At 60.5% G+C, this 15,820-nt stretch overlaps 4 protein-coding genes across 11 annotated transcripts; all 4 read left to right on the forward strand.

The window, feature by feature from the left end:
* The first annotated feature begins 277 nt into the window (after positions 1-277).
* Positions 278-2,890, forward strand: rpl35a (ribosomal protein L35a). Its single transcript, XM_086125716.1, has 5 exons — positions 278-396; positions 1,059-1,097; positions 1,536-1,688; positions 2,218-2,362; positions 2,795-2,890. Exons 2-5 carry the CDS (start codon positions 1,087-1,089, stop codon positions 2,816-2,818), a joined length of 333 nt encoding a protein of 110 aa, XP_085981842.1. The 5' UTR covers positions 278-396; positions 1,059-1,086; the 3' UTR covers positions 2,819-2,890.
* A 741-nt stretch (positions 2,891-3,631) lies between these two features.
* Positions 3,632-8,941, forward strand: rnpepl1 (arginyl aminopeptidase like 1). 4 transcript variants are annotated; one of them, XM_086125700.1, is made up of 11 exons: positions 3,633-4,715; positions 5,135-5,275; positions 5,674-5,825; positions 5,893-6,009; positions 6,553-6,788; positions 6,846-6,959; positions 7,035-7,147; positions 7,213-7,306; positions 7,380-7,613; positions 8,334-8,476; positions 8,552-8,941. In XM_086125700.1, the coding sequence occupies exons 1-11, from the start codon at positions 4,239-4,241 to the stop codon at positions 8,780-8,782; spliced, it is 2,052 nt and encodes a 683-aa protein (XP_085981826.1). In that variant the 5' UTR covers positions 3,633-4,238; the 3' UTR covers positions 8,783-8,941. The 4 variants fall into 4 exon arrangements, with proteins under 4 accessions (XP_085981825.1, XP_085981827.1, XP_085981826.1 ...); XM_086125699.1 differs by having other exon boundaries at positions 3,632-4,715; positions 6,553-6,959; XM_086125703.1 differs by lacking the exon at positions 7,035-7,147.
* A 92-nt stretch (positions 8,942-9,033) lies between these two features.
* On the forward strand, positions 9,034-11,975 carry LOC147196816 (segment polarity protein dishevelled homolog DVL-3-like). 3 transcript variants are annotated; one of them, XM_086125710.1, is made up of 10 exons: positions 9,034-9,144; positions 9,424-9,492; positions 9,579-9,648; positions 9,950-10,086; positions 10,244-10,320; positions 10,405-10,472; positions 10,544-10,624; positions 10,710-11,083; positions 11,148-11,279; positions 11,363-11,975. In XM_086125710.1, the coding sequence occupies exons 2-10, from the start codon at positions 9,475-9,477 to the stop codon at positions 11,438-11,440; spliced, it is 1,035 nt and encodes a 344-aa protein (XP_085981836.1). In that variant the 5' UTR covers positions 9,034-9,144; positions 9,424-9,474; the 3' UTR covers positions 11,441-11,975. The 3 variants fall into 3 exon arrangements, with proteins under 3 accessions (XP_085981836.1, XP_085981835.1, XP_085981838.1); XM_086125709.1 differs by having other exon boundaries at positions 9,061-9,144; positions 9,424-9,648; XM_086125712.1 differs by having other exon boundaries at positions 9,068-9,648; positions 10,710-10,838; positions 10,919-11,083.
* Positions 11,976-12,092: 117 nt separating this feature from the next.
* On the forward strand, positions 12,093-15,820 carry LOC147196817 (matrix metalloproteinase-23-like). Of its 3 annotated transcripts, XM_086125715.1 has the most exons (6): positions 12,093-12,178; positions 14,033-14,411; positions 14,583-14,683; positions 14,771-14,904; positions 15,039-15,206; positions 15,264-15,820. In XM_086125715.1, the coding sequence occupies exons 2-6, from the start codon at positions 14,376-14,378 to the stop codon at positions 15,494-15,496; spliced, it is 672 nt and encodes a 223-aa protein (XP_085981841.1). In that variant the 5' UTR covers positions 12,093-12,178; positions 14,033-14,375; the 3' UTR covers positions 15,497-15,820. The 3 variants fall into 3 exon arrangements, with proteins under 3 accessions (XP_085981841.1, XP_085981839.1, XP_085981840.1); XM_086125713.1 differs by having other exon boundaries at positions 15,039-15,820; XM_086125714.1 differs by having other exon boundaries at positions 12,119-12,178; positions 14,228-14,411; positions 15,039-15,820.

A 15,820-nucleotide genomic window follows, 5' to 3' on the forward strand; every position in this document is an offset into this window, starting at 1 on the left:
AAGACAAAGACGTAGGTAGTTCACACGGTGCGTGTCAATTAAGGATGCGGCTAACGATTATTTTACTCCTTCCTTTATTTTGATTCGTTTTTTCGATGACTTGGACCAAAAATATATGTTGAAATTGTAATCGAGGTGATAGAACGATGCGGGTAATAAAGACATTGGGTGTAAATCTTTGTATCAGAGTCACAGTGGTGGTGGGGTGCTTGCTTCCGAGTGTAATAGTAAAAATAAACATTAAAACCAACAAACGCTGACTGTTTAGATGAAGTTTCGCATGCCTTCAGCGTTTTTTTTTTGTGAGCAGGCGCTCCGCGGCCACCTATGTTGCCAATAGTTTCCCAGCATTCTTTTCGCGCAGTCTTTTTCGCCATATTTCCGCTAGCGGAGCAGGTAAGAAGCCGAAGGCGCTTGGCAAAATGTCGAAAAGTCTTGGACAAACGTGACTAATTTGTGCTTCCGACTCGTCGTCGTCGCAACTTTGCCTCATGTGCGGATTTAGCTTTTGGGGGGCTTTACGATGGCCCAGATTGAGCATGGATTCCGCTGCCAAATGCTAGCTGGGGCTACCTTCGACCGGCTGCTCTCGTGAGCTTTTGACCGATCTCGGAGGCTCAAAGTGGCTTTTGGCCTGACGACCGCCCTTTTGTCATGTGGAACGTTAGCTTGTTAGCTTTGGAGCTTTCGTGTTTTCCTCTCCACAAGTCTGATTTCACATGGCTTAGCAGTTCGGGACAGTGTAGAACCTTCTACTTGGGGTTCAAAGCGACACAGATGAGTGTTCCGACGTCGATACAGTACTGTTCTACTAAACGGATGAAACGCTGGGATATTGCCGGCAGCACAACACGTGCTGACGGCAGTAAACGGTAACCTTTGCCGAAATAAGATTTACACTCGACCAAAGTTAAAACTTGACAACTCACGGTACGTGGACATGGAGGGTTTTTTTAGAGGCAGTTTTGTTTGTTTACATCATCATTCTAGTTACATCGTACGGGGGAAATATGTCTTAAAAATGTCACTGCATATATTTTGTGTGTGTGCGTGCGCAGGTGAGCTCTCCTGTAAAGAAAAGCGAAGATGCCAGGAAGGTAAGGTTGATTCTTGTCTTTTTTTCCCCATGTAATTGTTGAATAAGATTAAACCAAAGAACATTTGTTAAATTTCTGTCACTTAACTATTCAAAAAGAGGACATTGTTTCAAAAATGCACCCAAAAAAACGAGGATTCGGTTACCGTATTGGTCCGTAACATGTCAGGAACTCGCGGAAATGCTATTTTGCCCGAGTCAAAGCATCTGTTTGCAAGTAACGTTTGGGTTTCGACTATAGTTACTCTGTCTGAACACGAGGTGGCAACCGCGTAACCTTGAAGAAACCCGATGTGACGCCGCTCCGCTCTACCTTAAATGCGTGAAGAAAGAACGAAACATAAGGCCGACTAGTCAGATTACTGCAGCGATCCAAGTTGACCATCGACAGGACCGAGCTAGCCTTTTGACGGCGTGTGCCTTCGTGTGGCCTTTGCAGGCTGTGGAGCAAGGCCATCTTTACGGGCTACAAGCGCGGCCTGCGCAACCAGCGCGAGCACACGGCGCTGCTCAAGCTGGAAGGCTGCTACAGCCGCAACGAGGTTGACTTCTACCTGGGCAAACGATGCGCTTATGTCTACAAGGCCAAGAAGTAAGACTCCTTCCTTCCTTGCCCACAGCAGGCGGTTCCTCTCTGTTACTCTTCCAGTCTCTTTCTTGTGACACCTGTTGACACACTGGGAGAGGGCCTGACCATTTATATATATTTATGTTATATGCTTTTTGCAAATGCCAATTAGGAAAAATCTTCCAAGTTGTGAGCGGGCCAATTAACTTCAGAGTAAAATATCTCCTTTTTAAATTTATTTATTTATGATTTTTTTTTTTGCTGCCTTCATTCCGAAAACAGCAAAGCGGTCATTTACCCCAAGAACAATGCTCTCCGGTCCCAAGACACAAACGCATCGCAAAAGGAAAATTATGTGACGAACTTGACGCTCGGTTGAGGTCATTAACAGCATTATCATCGTCGTCGTCGTGAGTGACAGGATGGCCATTTCAGAGCAGGCCTGGCATCGCGAGCTGCTTGCACAGAGGGACTGGGAGAGTCACAGAAAGGCATTCGCATTCATTTGTATTCTTTTGTGCTTGGCATGTACTAACGTGTGTGTATGTGTCAGGAACACGGTGACGCCTGGCGGCAAGCCCAACAAAACGCGTGTGATTTGGGGCAAGGTGATGCGCGCCCACGGCAACAGTGGGATGGTGAGGGCAAAGTTCACCAGCAACCTCCCTGCCAAAGCCATCGGACATCGCATACGAGTGGTACGACCACATCGCCACACTCGGATGAATCGCTGTCAACTTGGGGGGGGGGGGGGCGTGTGTGAGAGTGTGACTTGTGAGGATGGCAACTGATGTGGGGCCGTTTGCTCGCTGGGTGAGAGAAAGCACGGCCTCGTAAAATTGTACTGGCCCGGTTTGCCCACGAAATCACTCCAGATTTTAGTCTCTCACACGTTAGAAGTCAGCCACGTTCACGTGCGTCCGTGTCCATTCGTATCTGAGTGAGGCTCGGATGAGCATGAGGTTGCAAGGTTAGATTTTTTATTATTTTTCACTCGCTGTGATCCAGATTGGCAGAAGTAAGAAGAAAATGTTTTGTCAGACGGCTACTTCCTTATTCACGTGTGTATTTTCATCCAAGCTTGGTGACATCTGATGTCTCTATTTTTTTTTTTTTTTTTTTGTCCTCAGATGTTGTACCCGTCCCGAGTGTGAGCATCACAGCAGCCCCCCCCCCCCAGCAGCTTGTTGTTGTTTGTAAATAAACAATAAAAAGATCCGACGCTGGACATCTTTCCGTGTGGGTTGTTTGCGCAATCTGCACCCATTCACCATCGGCAGTGGCGGCCATTTTGAAACCACCCGCGTGCTCAATCGGTTGCTAACCTTCACTAGCTGCCAGTCGGGGGTTGCCAAAGTTTGATCGTCTGAACGTCCAGATGGTTCTCATGACTATTTCACGTTGGCCTTTTTTGAGACTAAAGTTTCATTTTGAGCTGAATGGCCGTGTGCTTTTGTGAGATGGAAATTGAAACTCTTAAATGTGTGTGATTGTGCGGGTCTTTTGCAGGGCTGTCTGAGGTCCAAACGAACAGTGAGACATCGTCGCCTTTGACGATGAGGTCCATTCAGGGTTTTTTTTGGGGGGGGGGGGGGCAGTAACACTTTATCCGTGTTCTGTTGTTATAGGGCAGTTAAATGTCGATATTTTCAGACAAAACCTTCTCTGAATCACTGGTTCCATGTATAGCTACTATGATATCAATCTTTGAGGTTTGTGAAATATAAAAAGGATATTTTTGACATTGAGAGTCTTAACCGACTTACAATGGATGACTCCAAATGTTTGATGACTTTTTGATGTTTGTTTTTGTTCTGTAGCGGTACTTTAAATTGCAGCGCGTTGATTTGCGAACGTTCAATCACGCCGGAGTGATTTGTCTCGATCCCCGCAGTGGAAGCAAGTTGTCGTGCGGGTTGCCGTAACGACGTCCTTTGACCCCGCCCCGCCTTGCTCTCGCGCGCCCCCTTGCGCTCACGACAAACTTGGTCCGAGTGCCTCTCGGACTTCCTGTTTGCCGGCTCGCGAGCTTCCGAGCGTCCCGAACACAAAAGGGCAGACTCGGAGCAACCCGCGGCGGAGCGACGACCGCCCGCTTGACCGCAGCGGACGGACCCGGTCGGAACCGCGCGCATCGCAGGTGCGGGCTCAGGTGAAGAAAGCGGCGGAGGATCGGACGCCCGAGAGCTCGCCGTGCTAACGTCGCCAATTAGCATCCCGGAGCCTCCGAGTCGATTTGTGGTTGCGCTCGCGGGTTCTGCTGCGAAGTGGACTCGGGTGGTGCGTTTGGACTTGTTTGGAAGTTTGGACCCCCAACCCCCCGCGGCGGAGCTAACGCGGGAGACTGTGGCTCATTAACCTTCAGCCAATCATCGTCGCGGACGACACGTGACCGCTGAGCGAGCCTTCCAGGTGGACTTTCGGATGCGGTCCTGTCGGGATGCAGTTTTGAAGTTCCTCGTTGAGTTGAGAGCCCCGCGGCTGAGCTAAAGATGCTAATGCCAAATAGCATCTTGCGTTCGGAGCTTTTGTTTGCGTCGCACCTCGTCTTTCGTTCGCTGACGTTGGCGTGAGATGTCTGCGCCCGCACTCTCGCCGGCCTCGCTGTGCTGCTGCCGCAAGTCTTCCTCCTCCGGAGGGCGCTGCCCGGGGGAGTCCGCCGCCGCCGCCCCCGCCTCCTCCATGGGCTCGCGGCGGCGCCCCCCCGCAGACGCGGCGTCCGCCTCCAACTTTGTGGACTTCGGTCTGCGTCACTTCCACTTGGACCTGCGCGTCAACTTTGCGCTGAAGGAGATGAGCGGCTGGCTGGTTCTGGACCTGCTGCCCCTGGTCGCGGGAGCCCGGACCCTGGTGCTGGACGCGCACCCGTCCCTGGCGGTCCACGCCGTCGACTGCGAGAGCGGCGGCGCCCGAGAGCCGGCCTGCCTCGCCTTCCGCCTGGAGCCTTTTGCCAGCTTTGGCTCCGCCCTCCAAATCGACCTTCCCGAAGCGCTTGAGGTCGGAACGCCCGTGCGGGTCACCGTCAGGTACGCGGCCACGGACGGACCTGCGGTGAGAGCACGCGCGGACGCGCATGCGCAAACGCACAGAGGTGCGCGCGATCCGCGGGTTCCACGCCTCAAGTTGAAATGGCGCCCGCGTCGGTGAAAACGAACGTCGCGCTCATTCAAAAAGCGTCGGAACTCAACGTGGTTGTCACGCACTTCCCGGAGACGATTTGGATTCAAACACTTGCCGACCGACGCCGCACGCTGGCAATGGGTGTGCCGAGGCAAAAAAATTGCTTCAATTCTTCACCCGCTTCCTCCAATATTTCGGCCTCATGGCAAAATTGTGAAATGAGAATGCGTTGCATATGCGTTACAAATACACACACATACACACACACACACACACACACACACAGCTGTGGGTTATCATTTGAAGCCAATGTGTGTGTGTGTGTGTGTGTGTGTGCGCGCGCGTTCCAGATGTGGTGGCTGGACTCCGAGCTGACGTGTGGTCAAGATCGCCCTCTGGTGTTCACTCAAGGTCATTCCGTGTCCAACCGCTCCTTCTTCCCGTGCTTCGACTCTCCAGCCGTCAAGAGCACCTACACGGCGGCCATTCGCGTGAGTGACCTCTGACCCCGCGCGACCCGGTCTGCGCGTACAAATAAGGGCCAAAACTACTCCACTCAACCCGAGCGAATGTCTCGAGCACTCGAAAACAGCCGCCGCCGTGCGCAAAGCGCCGCAGCATGGAACGACAACGATACATTGATCACGCAGACGGTAGAAAGCGGCAAAAGCTCCAAAGTCAAGCGCGTTGTAGTAATCCAGCCGGGATGTGGCCACCGGGGCCAAACACATCACGAGGATCGGGAATAACCGGAAGCAAGCGATATCGAGCGAGTGCACTGTTACACTTGGCGACATTGACCCGTTTCAGACGCTACTTGTGTCTGAAACGCACGTCGTGCATTCGGTCCAACAAGTCATTCCGAACTGTGCGTGTGCGTGTGCGTCAGGTTCCGGAAGACACGACGGTCGTGATGAGCGCGTCCCGCAGTCGCTACTCCAAAGCCGAGCGCGTCTTCCATTTCTCCATGGACGCGCCCGTGCCGGCCTACCTGGTGGCGCTGGTGGCCGGGAACCTGCGACACGCCGACGTGGGCCCCAGGTAGCTGTCCTTTGCGCCCCCCCACTTTGTCACGCGCCGCCCGCCTTCGTCTCCCGTGTCCCTCCAGGAGCCGCGTGTGGGCCGAGCCCTGTCTGCTGTCGTGCGCCGCCAAGAAGCTAGCGGGCAGCGTGGAGCGCCTGCTGACCACGGCGGAGGGACTCTTCGGCCAGTACCTGTGGGGGAGGTGAGTGGCGCCGTGACGCGACGGGCGGGGAGAGCGGCCGGCCGGGCCGACGTCGCGGGCGCGCTTCAAAATATCCTCCCGGCCGGAGGACTCTTGGGCCGCTCGCGGGTGACGGACGCGAGGCCGCGGGCGCCGGAGGACATTTTGAAAAAAATGTTTGCCTCGCAAAGCGCTCCCATCTCAAATGGCGATGACCCATCGGTGCCGTCGTTCCGTCGCGGCGGCAAATAGCAGGCGGAAGAGCGCCGTCAGTCCAATGCTGCCGGCTTCTTCTGCCCCGCCCGCCTCGGCCACCGGGGGGCGGCGGAAGACGGCCGCGCGGGTTTTTGGAAGCGATTTCTTTTGAACTCTTTGGCATTCGACTCGTCGGCCGCGACCGAGCCCCGCTACGTCGTCCGTCCGCCGAAAGTGGGGCCGAAGCCGCCGCGGATGAGCCCGGCCGAGCCGAGAGACGCGACGGGGCGGCAAAACGGCGCTGGTCGGCCGCTCGGGACCCGCCTCCCGATCCGAGCGCCGGCTAATGCCGTTGTCGGCGGCGGTCAGGTGCGACCTGGTGTTCCTGCCGCCGGCCTTCCCCATGGTGGCCATGGAGAACCCGTGCCTGACCTTCATGGTGGCGTCCATCCTGGAGAGCGGCGACTTCCTCCTGATCGACGTGGCGCACGAGATGGCGCACGCCTGGTTCGGCAACGCCGTCACCCACGCCAGCTGGGAGGAGATGTGGCTCAGCGAAGGCCTGGCCACCTACGCGCAGCGCAGGATCACCACGCGGGCCTACGGTAGGGCGCCGCGCCGAGCCCGACGCGCGGCCGTCTTCACTCGTTGGCCTTCTTTAGGCGCCGCCTTCACCTGTCTGGAAAGCGCCGTGCGATTGGACGCCCTGCGCAGGCGGCTGCGCCTGCTCGGCGACGACAACCCCGTCACTCGGCTCCAAGTCAAACTGCAGCCCGGTTCGTAGGCGCACGCGACACGCGACACGCCCGCGCGCTCTCCCGCGGTCGCCTGCCATGTTTCTGTCGGGGCAGGCGTGAACCCGAGCGCCTTGATGAATCTTTTCACGTACGAGAAAGGGTTCTGCTTCGTGTCCTACTTGTCGTCGCTGTGCGGGGACGTGGGACTCTTTGACGGATTCCTGCAGGTCGGTGTCGGCGCGCGCACGTACTCGTTCCCGCGCGCGCTCACCCGAGGCCTTGCCGCCGACAGGACTACATCAGCCGCTTCAAGTTCCAGAGCGTGGTGGCTCAGGACTTCCTGGACTTGTTCCTGGCGACCTTTCCCGAAGCGGCGCAGAAGGAAGGTACATTTGGGACCGGCCGGCGCGACCCCCCCTGATGCCGCCGAGTGACCCCCACCCCTCGCCTCCCTGTCAGGTGTGGATTTCCAGCGCTGGCTGACGGGCTGCGGGGCGCCGCCGCAGCAGCCGGACCTGTCGGCGGGGGCCGCCTTGACCCGGCCGGTGAGGGAAGCGTGCCGCGCGCGGAGCGACGGCGGGCGCGCAAACGACACGCGCGAGGCGGCCGCACTTTCGGAAGTGGCCGGCTGGAGCACCTTCCAGGTGGTTCTGTTTCTGGACTGCATGCTGGACCGGGCGCCCCTGCCGCACGGTACGCTAGGCTACTTGATGCTAGGGTAGGCGCGGTCATGCGCTTGGGGGGGGGGGGGGGGGGCTGCGACCGTTCCTCCCGCAAAACAAAAAGGCTCGAGCGCCTTTGTTTGCCGTGTGCCGTCCGGAAGGCCGACTTCAGAATAAAAGCTTAGCAAACAATCAACGCCTCGGGTGGCTTTTATTCTGAAGTCGGCCCCCCGGACGCATACTATGGCCACTCGTCGCGGGCGGGCGACGTGGGCGCCCGCAAACCATCGTCGGCGGCCAATCGAAGCCCCTGAAAGTCGGCCATTCGTCGCCAAAGTGAATCCGCGCGCTTTGTCGCTCGGCGTCGCCGGGCACGCTCGCATTGTGAAAATGAAGCGGTCGTCACGCCCGGAGAGAAAAAGGCACTTTGCTTCGCCGCCGTCGTTGTTCTCGCAAAAGCAGATGTGATGAGTCCGTCCAATCTTCAGTATGGGGTGACCGAATGCGAAAAGATCGGATGCCCCCGTCATCATCATCACAGGAAACTGAAGTGAACATTCCAGAGGACGGAAGCGGCCCCATTCGCGTTTGGCATGACGGGCGGTGCGCTAACACGCTACGTGCTAACGGGGGTGCGCGTGTTTCTTCCGAGTATGACCTTCGGATGGTGTTTTGTGCGCCTTTGCGGTCGATGTCCCGCGTACGCGCGCGTCCCACTTTGAGCAATCGTTGCCGCGTGTGCGCATTTCAGAGGTGATGTCGCAAATGCGCGCGCGCTACGCCTCGCTGCTGGACGGCCTGAACGCGGAGGTCCAAGTGCGCTGGCTGCAGCTGGTGGTCCGGAGCCTCTTCTACCCCGACGTGCCCAGACTCGCCGCCTTCCTCCGAAAACACGTCAGTGCGCCGCCGCCGCCGCCGCTCGCGCTCGGCGGTCTCGCTGACCCGCGGCTTCCGTTTGTGCGCGCGCAGACGTCTCGTATGTACACGGTGCCGCTGTACGAGGACCTGTCGGCGGGCGCCATGCGCGGCGTGGCCGCCGACGCCTTCCGGCGGACCCGGCCCCGACTTCACCCCGACCTGCGGCGAACGCTGCAGCAAATCATGGCGCGGGGACGACGCGACGCCGACGCGGCGCCACCCCCGCGCCCGCCTGACGCCGTCGCCGTCGTCCCCTTGCGAGACGTCGACGTGTCGGCTTGAGGGAGGCCGAGGACCGTCGCGTCGCCGCCATCCCCTCGCGTGCCTCGCGGTCGCCGCCGACGTGCTCCACCTTCCTCTTCTTTGGGTTTGCCTCCACGAGGCCACTTTGATTCGGTGCAAATAAAAAAGAGCGGGGGCGGGGGAGAAAAAAACAAAACAGCTGCCGCCTTTCAATGTCGTCGGCGTGAGCAAAGGCGCCCGCGGGCGCCGCGGCCGACCGCGTCTTCCGCTCCAGTAAAGCTCTTGAGCCATTGGCCGCCATCGGTCACGTGGGCGCGGCGCCATTGTCCGCGAGCCTGAAAAAGGACCCCGACCGCGGCGGTGAAGCCTTGACGCGGCCGCGTCGGAGCTTCGACGGGCAGGTGCGTGGCTTCCGCTTTTCTTGGCGTGCGCGCGCGCGTCTGCCTCTTTGTGTGTCCGAGCGTTTGCCATTTTCACCGAGCGGGTGTTGTGAGCTCGTATGTCTGCGCCCCGTTTTGGGGTGCGCCTGCATCGGTGGATGGGTGTCGTGTGTTCAGCACTTTGTGCGCAGCGATGGCTCGAGGAATACACTCGACTGTCTTGCTGTTAGCTTGTTGCGGGACAGCCACTCACTCTGCTGTCAATCAAACTCTGTGCGCGCGCGTGTGTGTGATGAGCAGAAAAGCAGGACTCCTTGTCGCGGCGGCAACATCCGTACGTACCCACGCGGGATGGAGAGGCTACGCGCCGTACGTATACGCATCGTCTTGTCAATATTCCTCGACGGCCGGCTTCCGACCTGATGATCGCGTGCGTGCGCGCGTGCCACTCCCAGCGCGAGTCAGTCAGCGGCCTGAGCGAGTCGTCAATGTCAATGGAGGTGCTGAGCGTCGCTCTGGACATGGGTGAGTGCGCGCGTCCGTCACGTGACTCACGCGAGTCGCCGGGGTCGCGCTCAGCGGCGCCGGGCAGGCGGTCAAGTCAGTCAGTGGCTCAAATGAGTCGCGCGAGTGAAGGCGTCCCCGATGCAACTTTGTCATCCCGCGTGACGGCCTTCCTAGTATGACGTCGGTCCCGCAGCCACGTCACGCAACTAGAATAGATGGAAAGAGTCGACGCCCCCGCCTCCCCTTCCGATATGGCAGGCCGCGGTTCGTCGCGTTCGACCGCATGACCCCGGACGCGTGTGTGCGCGCGCGTGCGCAGACAAGTGCGACTTCCTGGGCATCGGCGTGGTTGGCCAAAGCCGGGACGAAGGCGCCGGCGTGTGCATCGGATCCATCGCGGAGGACGGCGCGGTGGCGGCCGACGGACGCCTTCGCAGCGGAGACGTCTTGATACGGGTGACGGGCGACACTTACATGATTGATTGTGCGTCGCGCCTCCCCGCTCCTCGCTTCGGCGTGCGACGCGAACGGCGTTCAACGCGCGCGCGCGCGCGCGACGACGTCACGACGATGTGGCACGTGACCTGATGACGACCGCGACGCTCCTCGCCAGGTGAACGAGGTGAGCCTGGAGAAGGCGAGCGGCTCGCTGGCCGCGCGGATCCTCCGAGATGCCGCCCGGAGGCCGGGGTAAGCGCGAGCGCCTCCTAGCGTCTCGGTGGAGCATCTGTCATGCGTGCGTGTGCGTGTGCGTGTGCGTGTGCCCGCGCCCAGCCTGCTGTCGCTGACGTTGTTGCGCTTTTGGGAGCCGGCGCCCGACGGCCTCTTCGCCTTGCCGAGAGGTCAGTGACCGCCAGGGTGGGCGAGTTGCGCCCGGATCGACGCGCGCCTCATCCTCGTCCTCATCCTCCAGGCGAGCCGGTGCGTCCGATCGACCCGGCCTCCTGGGTGTCCCACACGGCGGCGGTGACGGGGAAGCTCCTCCCACCTTACGGTAACACGCCCCGCTCCCCCCCCCCACCCCCCCGATCACTCCGTCGAAGCGTCGTCACGTCCGCGTCGCGCATCGCGGCCTTCAGGTGACGACGAGCATCTGAGCGTGGACGGCGACATGGCGACGGTCGTCAAGGCGATGATGAGGAGCGATTCGGGCGTGGCGGTTCGCGACCGGATGTGGCTCAAGGTGCTCATCCGCGACGCCTTCACGGGTACGCGCGCCGCCGCCGCCGCCGCCGCCGACCTCGCGCGCGTACCCACCGCCGCGCGCCGCTCCCTCTTTGTCGCGCAGGCGGCGACGCGGTGGGCTGGCTGCGTCGCCGCGTGGCGGGCGCGACCGAGCGCGCCGACGCGCGGCGTTACGCCGCCGAGCTGCTGGAGCGCGGCTTCATCCGGCACGCCGTCAACGCCCGCGGCCACAAACGCTTCTCGCCCGAGCGCTACTACGTCGTCGGAGGTGAGCGGACGGGCCGGCCGCGCTTCCGCCCGGGGGCGCCGCTCACGCCGGTCCTCTGTTGCAGACCTCACCGAGATGGCGCCGATGGGCGGTCGCGGAGTCGGCGACGTCTTCCGCCGAGGGTCCTGAGCGCGGAGCGCGGAGGGCGGGGCGCACGTTTCGGCGCCGGGACTTTCGGGACCGGTCGGAGCCGAAGGTGCGACCGTGTTGCCCGATACAATTGCATCGATGCAGCGGCAGAAAATGTTGCGACTGGCGCCTGCGTGTTTTTCTCTGCAGGTCGCGGCGTTTTGTCCACGGATCCCCGCTGTGAATAGAGTCGGTGGAGCTGGAGCGCATTCCATGTTGTTGCGATGACACCCTGAACCGGTTGCCAGTTGTTGTCCGTCTCACAATGGACATTGTTGCACGGAAGAAACCTCACGAGAAACTTTTACGTTGGCATTTGACTCGGCATGACTCCGATTTGTTCTTGGTTTTCCTGTTCGGTGCTTTCTAGCGTCTTTGTTACCGATTTGTTGCTTTCCTGTTGCATATGTTCGTTGTTGCATGTACAGCGCTTTGTATGCAGCGATGGCTGTTTGAAAGTGCTCGGGAAATACACTCGAGTTGAGTATTTCAGAAGAGTTTAGCGAGTGCTTTGGTAGATACTGGGAGGATTTAGGATGGTTTTTTTCCTTGAGGGGGCTTACAGATGGGGGCCAGAATTTGCCGCTTGGCCCCCGATTGTCACCCTTGGACAGGAAAACAGAAATCTGACTCCAGAATAATTGGGCGAAGGAGCGTTGACAAAAGAGGTCATCGTGTATTGCTTCTTTTCCGTTTTCCATCGAAAGCATGATGAAGATGAATTTGGATAGAAACCAGTTGCAATAAAGGCCGGAAGTGATGACTGCTTTGTTGTGGCTCTTTTTTTTTCTTTTTATGAGGGGACAAAGTGAACGTTTGTCCTTCCGCGCAACAGGGGGCGCCAGCGGCGCTCTCTGACCGGAAGTGCGTTGAAAGCCGGCCGCCATCGAGAGAGAGAGAGAGAGAGAGAGAGGCGGAGACGATGGCCGTCCGTTCGTCACCGTCGGCGCGGAGAGTCCACGCAGCGTAAGGACAAAACAAACAACATTGTCGCCTTTTTTTCTTCCCTCGGTCGGTCGTCTTTGCGTTCGTGCGAGCTCGTTCCGCCGGTGCCCGCGCGCGCGCACCGGCCGACTGCGACGACGCTGCGGCGATGGTGACGTCACACGGTCGACGGGCTAGCGAGCGAACTCGTTTGACGAGTTCACCTTGTCGATATCGAGCGGCTTCTTGAGGACGGAAACGGAACCGCGACGAGCTGGTGGGGCGACGTTGGCGGCTTTTCTCGGCCTATTGAACCTTGCTTTCTGCAGCAAAGCTGGGAAACCGGGCTGCTCAAATCAAAGCCAACAAACGGACCCACGTGACATGACGCGTTGACCCACGACGTCATCGCTCGCGGGAGCAGCCGTCATGGCCAGACAGTCGGCCTCCCCAACTTTTCCAGTCGCGGATGAGGTCGAGTCGAGTCGCTTGAGCCGAAATTCCTGCCCTGTGTGTGTGCGCGTGGTTTCCCGTCACAGATCCGACGCGCTCTTCGGCCGTCGCCAAGAGTGAATTGGGCATCCCTGGTCGCGATCGCTCGTTCCAGTCGGCGATCGTCCGTAGGAGGCTGAGGGCCGCCGCCAGATCTCAACCGGGTCCTTGCGATTCCAGCGACGCCCCCGTCGGCTCGCGCGACGTGGGCGGGAAGCGCCTCGGGACGAAGGCCACGCTGCCGCTGGCGCTCCGTGGTTTTTTTAGGTTTTGATTTTTGTGAGCTGGATGAGAAAATCGAAACCTAAAGAAAAAACGGCACGGATGGCGCCGCCCGCTTTTGGCCTGACCGGCAAAGCGTCCGCCTCCCGCGTCGGGCCTCGCGGCGCCGTGCCCGCGTGACGTGTTTGTCAACTGTCGGCGGGCGGGCGAGGAGGTCGGCGGGCGGGGTCGCTCGCTCTGGTGAGAAAAGGAGCGGAGGTGCTCCGCGACCTCACTTTCAAAGGTCTCCGTGGCGACCGGATGCCTGTGAAAAGCCCGCGCGCAGCCTTCCCTGCGCGTGTGCGTGCGCGCTCATGAAACGAAATGTTCATCTGTCAGCCAGTTGGCGGAGGGGGCGAGGTCCTCCATCTCATCAAAGCTCGCTCGGGAGTTGTCACCGTTGACGCCCGCCGAGACGTCGCCAAGGTTCATTTCCCCCGGTTGCGATTGTCGCGCAGCCTCGAGCGGCGGAGCGTCACCCTCGGCCGATGCCGCAATTGGGAATGCAAACCGTGGCACCTTCGACACCAAAACCACTCAACAAAGTTGCAAAGTCCGCTTTTGCCATCTTTGAAACGTCTCAAGCGTGGTGGCGCGCTTTCTCAAAGTGCTCCTGACGTCATGGCATCTTTCTCCTCTTTTCCAAATGCACTATTATTCATTTTTTGTGGGGGGGCTTCCAGCACGAAAGTCGCTCTCGCCGTCTTTAGCGCTCGGGCGACACAGCCGAGGCCTCCGCCATAGGGCCGCTGTTTTCCCACAAGAGCAAAAAGCGACGGTGGTGTTTTTGTCAACGTTTGGAGTGCGCGTGCCTTGAGCGTTCTCGCGTCAAGACGAGAGTGTGTGGGGGGGGGGGGGGGGGGCGACTTGGGACGGTTCCGCGCCGGCGGACTCTGACGCGTGGAAATCGATGTCTTTGCCGTTCTCATGGAAGAAACTTTGTGTTGTGCTCAATAAAAGGAGTCTTCCTGAGTCCAAGTCATCCCCGGTCCTGATTTTTTGGCTTCCGAAACTTGCGTCGGCCGCTTTTCCGAGCGGACGGCGGCGACCTCGTGGGCCCGCCCTTTGCGAACATCCGCGTGGAATCGCGCGGGACGGAAAAAGCCGCCCAAAGGCTTGACCGGTTTCTTTTCGCACCCAAAGCGGAGTTTGTCTCCATCAAACGGCGCGCCGGGGGTCCGCTTGGCGGCGGAAGATGGGACTTTGGCTGTCGGAGGAGGACTTTGTCGTCGCGCAGGCAGCGAAGCGATCGGGACCCCTGCCCGCCTCCGTTTTAATGACCTCGAAACTCCGCGAAGAAGCACGCCGGCCGTGACGAGCTTCGCCCTCGTTTGACAGAAGAACTGAAGCGAAAGCGTTAAGTCGGGGCCCTCACCTGACCCGGCGCCGCCCCCTCCCCCGGCACGCCTCGGAACTCGGCTAGGCTCTCGCGCCGAAGGTCCGACCGAGAGACGGCGCCGCGTCGTGTGGCCGCTTCGGAGACGTCATGGAGGTCCTGGCGGCGCTGATGGCGATGTCGCAGGTCGGCCCGCGTCTGCGTTCTGTTTCTTCCGTCCGTCTCGTGAAGTACTTTTGAGACTCGGCGCGCTGCGAGTGGCGTCGATGACGTGGCCGTGCGCGCGCGCGATCGAGCGACTTGTCTAACGGCGGCCGGCGGAGGAACTCGCCGACGATGACGGGAGCGGTGTTGCAGGTGCTCGGCGCGAGCGCGTCCTCGTCGCGCCGCCACGTCGGCAAGCGCGAGGCCTTCGACCCGCTCGGACGCAAGTGGACGCGCGCCAACATCACGTACAGGTGACGCCGACGGAGAAGTGCGTCGAGAAGCCGACGCGCGCGCGCACGCGCTGACACCCGTTTCGTCCCGCGCCTGCGCCTCGGCAGGTTGGAGTCGTTCCCCGACACGCTGAGCGTGAACGCCACTCGGGAGGCGCTCGGCGTGGCCTTCTCCAAGTGGAGCGACGTGTCGCCGCTCAGCCTCACCGAAGTCCGCCGGCGCGACGCCGACATCACCATCGGTACCGCGCGTCCGAGTTGAGGCGCGCGAGTGTTGTCTGCCTGCCTGTCGACAGCGCGCGCGCGCGTGCGCGAGAGAGTGTGAGGCGGCGTCCCGACCGACACGTGCAACGGTGTGCGTTTGTGCGCGCGCAAGGCTTCTACGCCTCGAACCACTCGGACTGCGGCCCATCGCTTCTCCATCCGTGTTTCGACGGGGTCAACGGCGAGCTGGCCCACGCCTTCCTGCCGCCGCGCGGCGAGATCCACTTCGACAAGGACGAGCTGTGGATCGTCGGGAGGTCCAGGTTCAGCTGGAGACGAGGTACGAGCCGCACTCGCCCTCCTCGCCCGCCCCGCCCACCTCGGCTTCCGCCCGCAGGCGCGTGGCTCAACGACCTGGTGCAGGCGGCGGCCCACGGGATCGGCCGCGCGCTGGGCCTGCGCCACTCGGACGACCCGCGCGCCCTCATGCACCCCAACGCCACCGCCGCGGGCCAGAGGGACGTCGGGCGCGATGACGTCCGGGCCATACGGAGGCTCTACGGTCAGACCGCCGAGGCTCGCTCGCGCCTCGCGCGCGTGTTTGCGCGCGTCACCACGTCCGTTTTGTGAGCGCGCTCAGGCTGCGCGGACAAGAAGCGGGCGTGCGAGCGCCGGGCGGGCTCGGGCCTGTGCGAGCGGCGCAAAGGCCCGATGCCGCCTGTGCTCGGGTGAGTCTGGATCGGCGTCCCCCGCCGTCCCCTAACGTCCTCACGAGCCGCCCCGACCCTCTCCAGAGCCCCCGGAGGTCGCCGACGCCGCCCGCCGGCATCAGGGTGAAGGTGGTCCCGCGCGGGAAGGCGCTGGCCTTCCGCTGCAGCCCCAAGAAGCCAAAAGCAAGACGGCCGCCCAAAGTCGGGTCGGCCCAGCCGCTTCCGTCTCGGCCGTCGGCGCGTT

Source organism: Hippocampus guttulatus, chromosome 12, assembly GCF_054856545.1.
Source record: "Hippocampus guttulatus isolate MCC_2025c chromosome 12, RoL_Hgut_1.0, whole genome shotgun sequence".
NCBI lineage: Eukaryota > Metazoa > Chordata > Actinopteri > Syngnathiformes > Syngnathidae > Hippocampus > Hippocampus guttulatus.

Bases quoted from the DNA above. Each gene is read 5' to 3' on its own strand.
- rpl35a (XM_086125716.1), top strand. The intron at 1,689-2,217 runs GTAAGACTCCTT...TGTATGTGTCAG, and splicing joins TATGTCTACAAGGCCAAGAA to GAACACGGTGACGCCTGGCG. The intron at 2,363-2,794 runs GTACGACCACAT...TTTTGTCCTCAG, and splicing joins TCGGACATCGCATACGAGTG to ATGTTGTACCCGTCCCGAGT.
- rnpepl1 (XM_086125699.1), top strand. From the start codon at position 4,239: ATGTCTGCGCCCGCACTCTCGCCGGCCTCGCTGTGCTGCTGCCGCAAG. The intron at 7,307-7,379 runs GTACATTTGGGA...CCTCCCTGTCAG, and splicing joins CGAAGCGGCGCAGAAGGAAG to GTGTGGATTTCCAGCGCTGG. The intron at 7,614-8,333 runs GTACGCTAGGCT...TGCGCATTTCAG, and splicing joins CCGGGCGCCCCTGCCGCACG to AGGTGATGTCGCAAATGCGC.
- LOC147196816 (XM_086125709.1), top strand. From the start codon at position 9,546: ATGATCGCGTGCGTGCGCGCGTGCCACTCCCAGCGCGAGTCAGTCAGC. The intron at 9,649-9,949 runs GTGAGTGCGCGC...GCGCGTGCGCAG, and splicing joins GAGCGTCGCTCTGGACATGG to ACAAGTGCGACTTCCTGGGC. The intron at 10,087-10,243 runs GTGACGGGCGAC...GCTCCTCGCCAG, and splicing joins GCGGAGACGTCTTGATACGG to GTGAACGAGGTGAGCCTGGA.
- LOC147196817 (XM_086125713.1), top strand. From the start codon at position 14,376: ATGGAGGTCCTGGCGGCGCTGATGGCGATGTCGCAG. The intron at 14,684-14,770 runs GTGACGCCGACG...GCGCCTCGGCAG, and splicing joins CGCGCCAACATCACGTACAG to GTTGGAGTCGTTCCCCGACA. The intron at 14,905-15,038 runs GTACCGCGCGTC...TGCGCGCGCAAG, and splicing joins CGACGCCGACATCACCATCG to GCTTCTACGCCTCGAACCAC.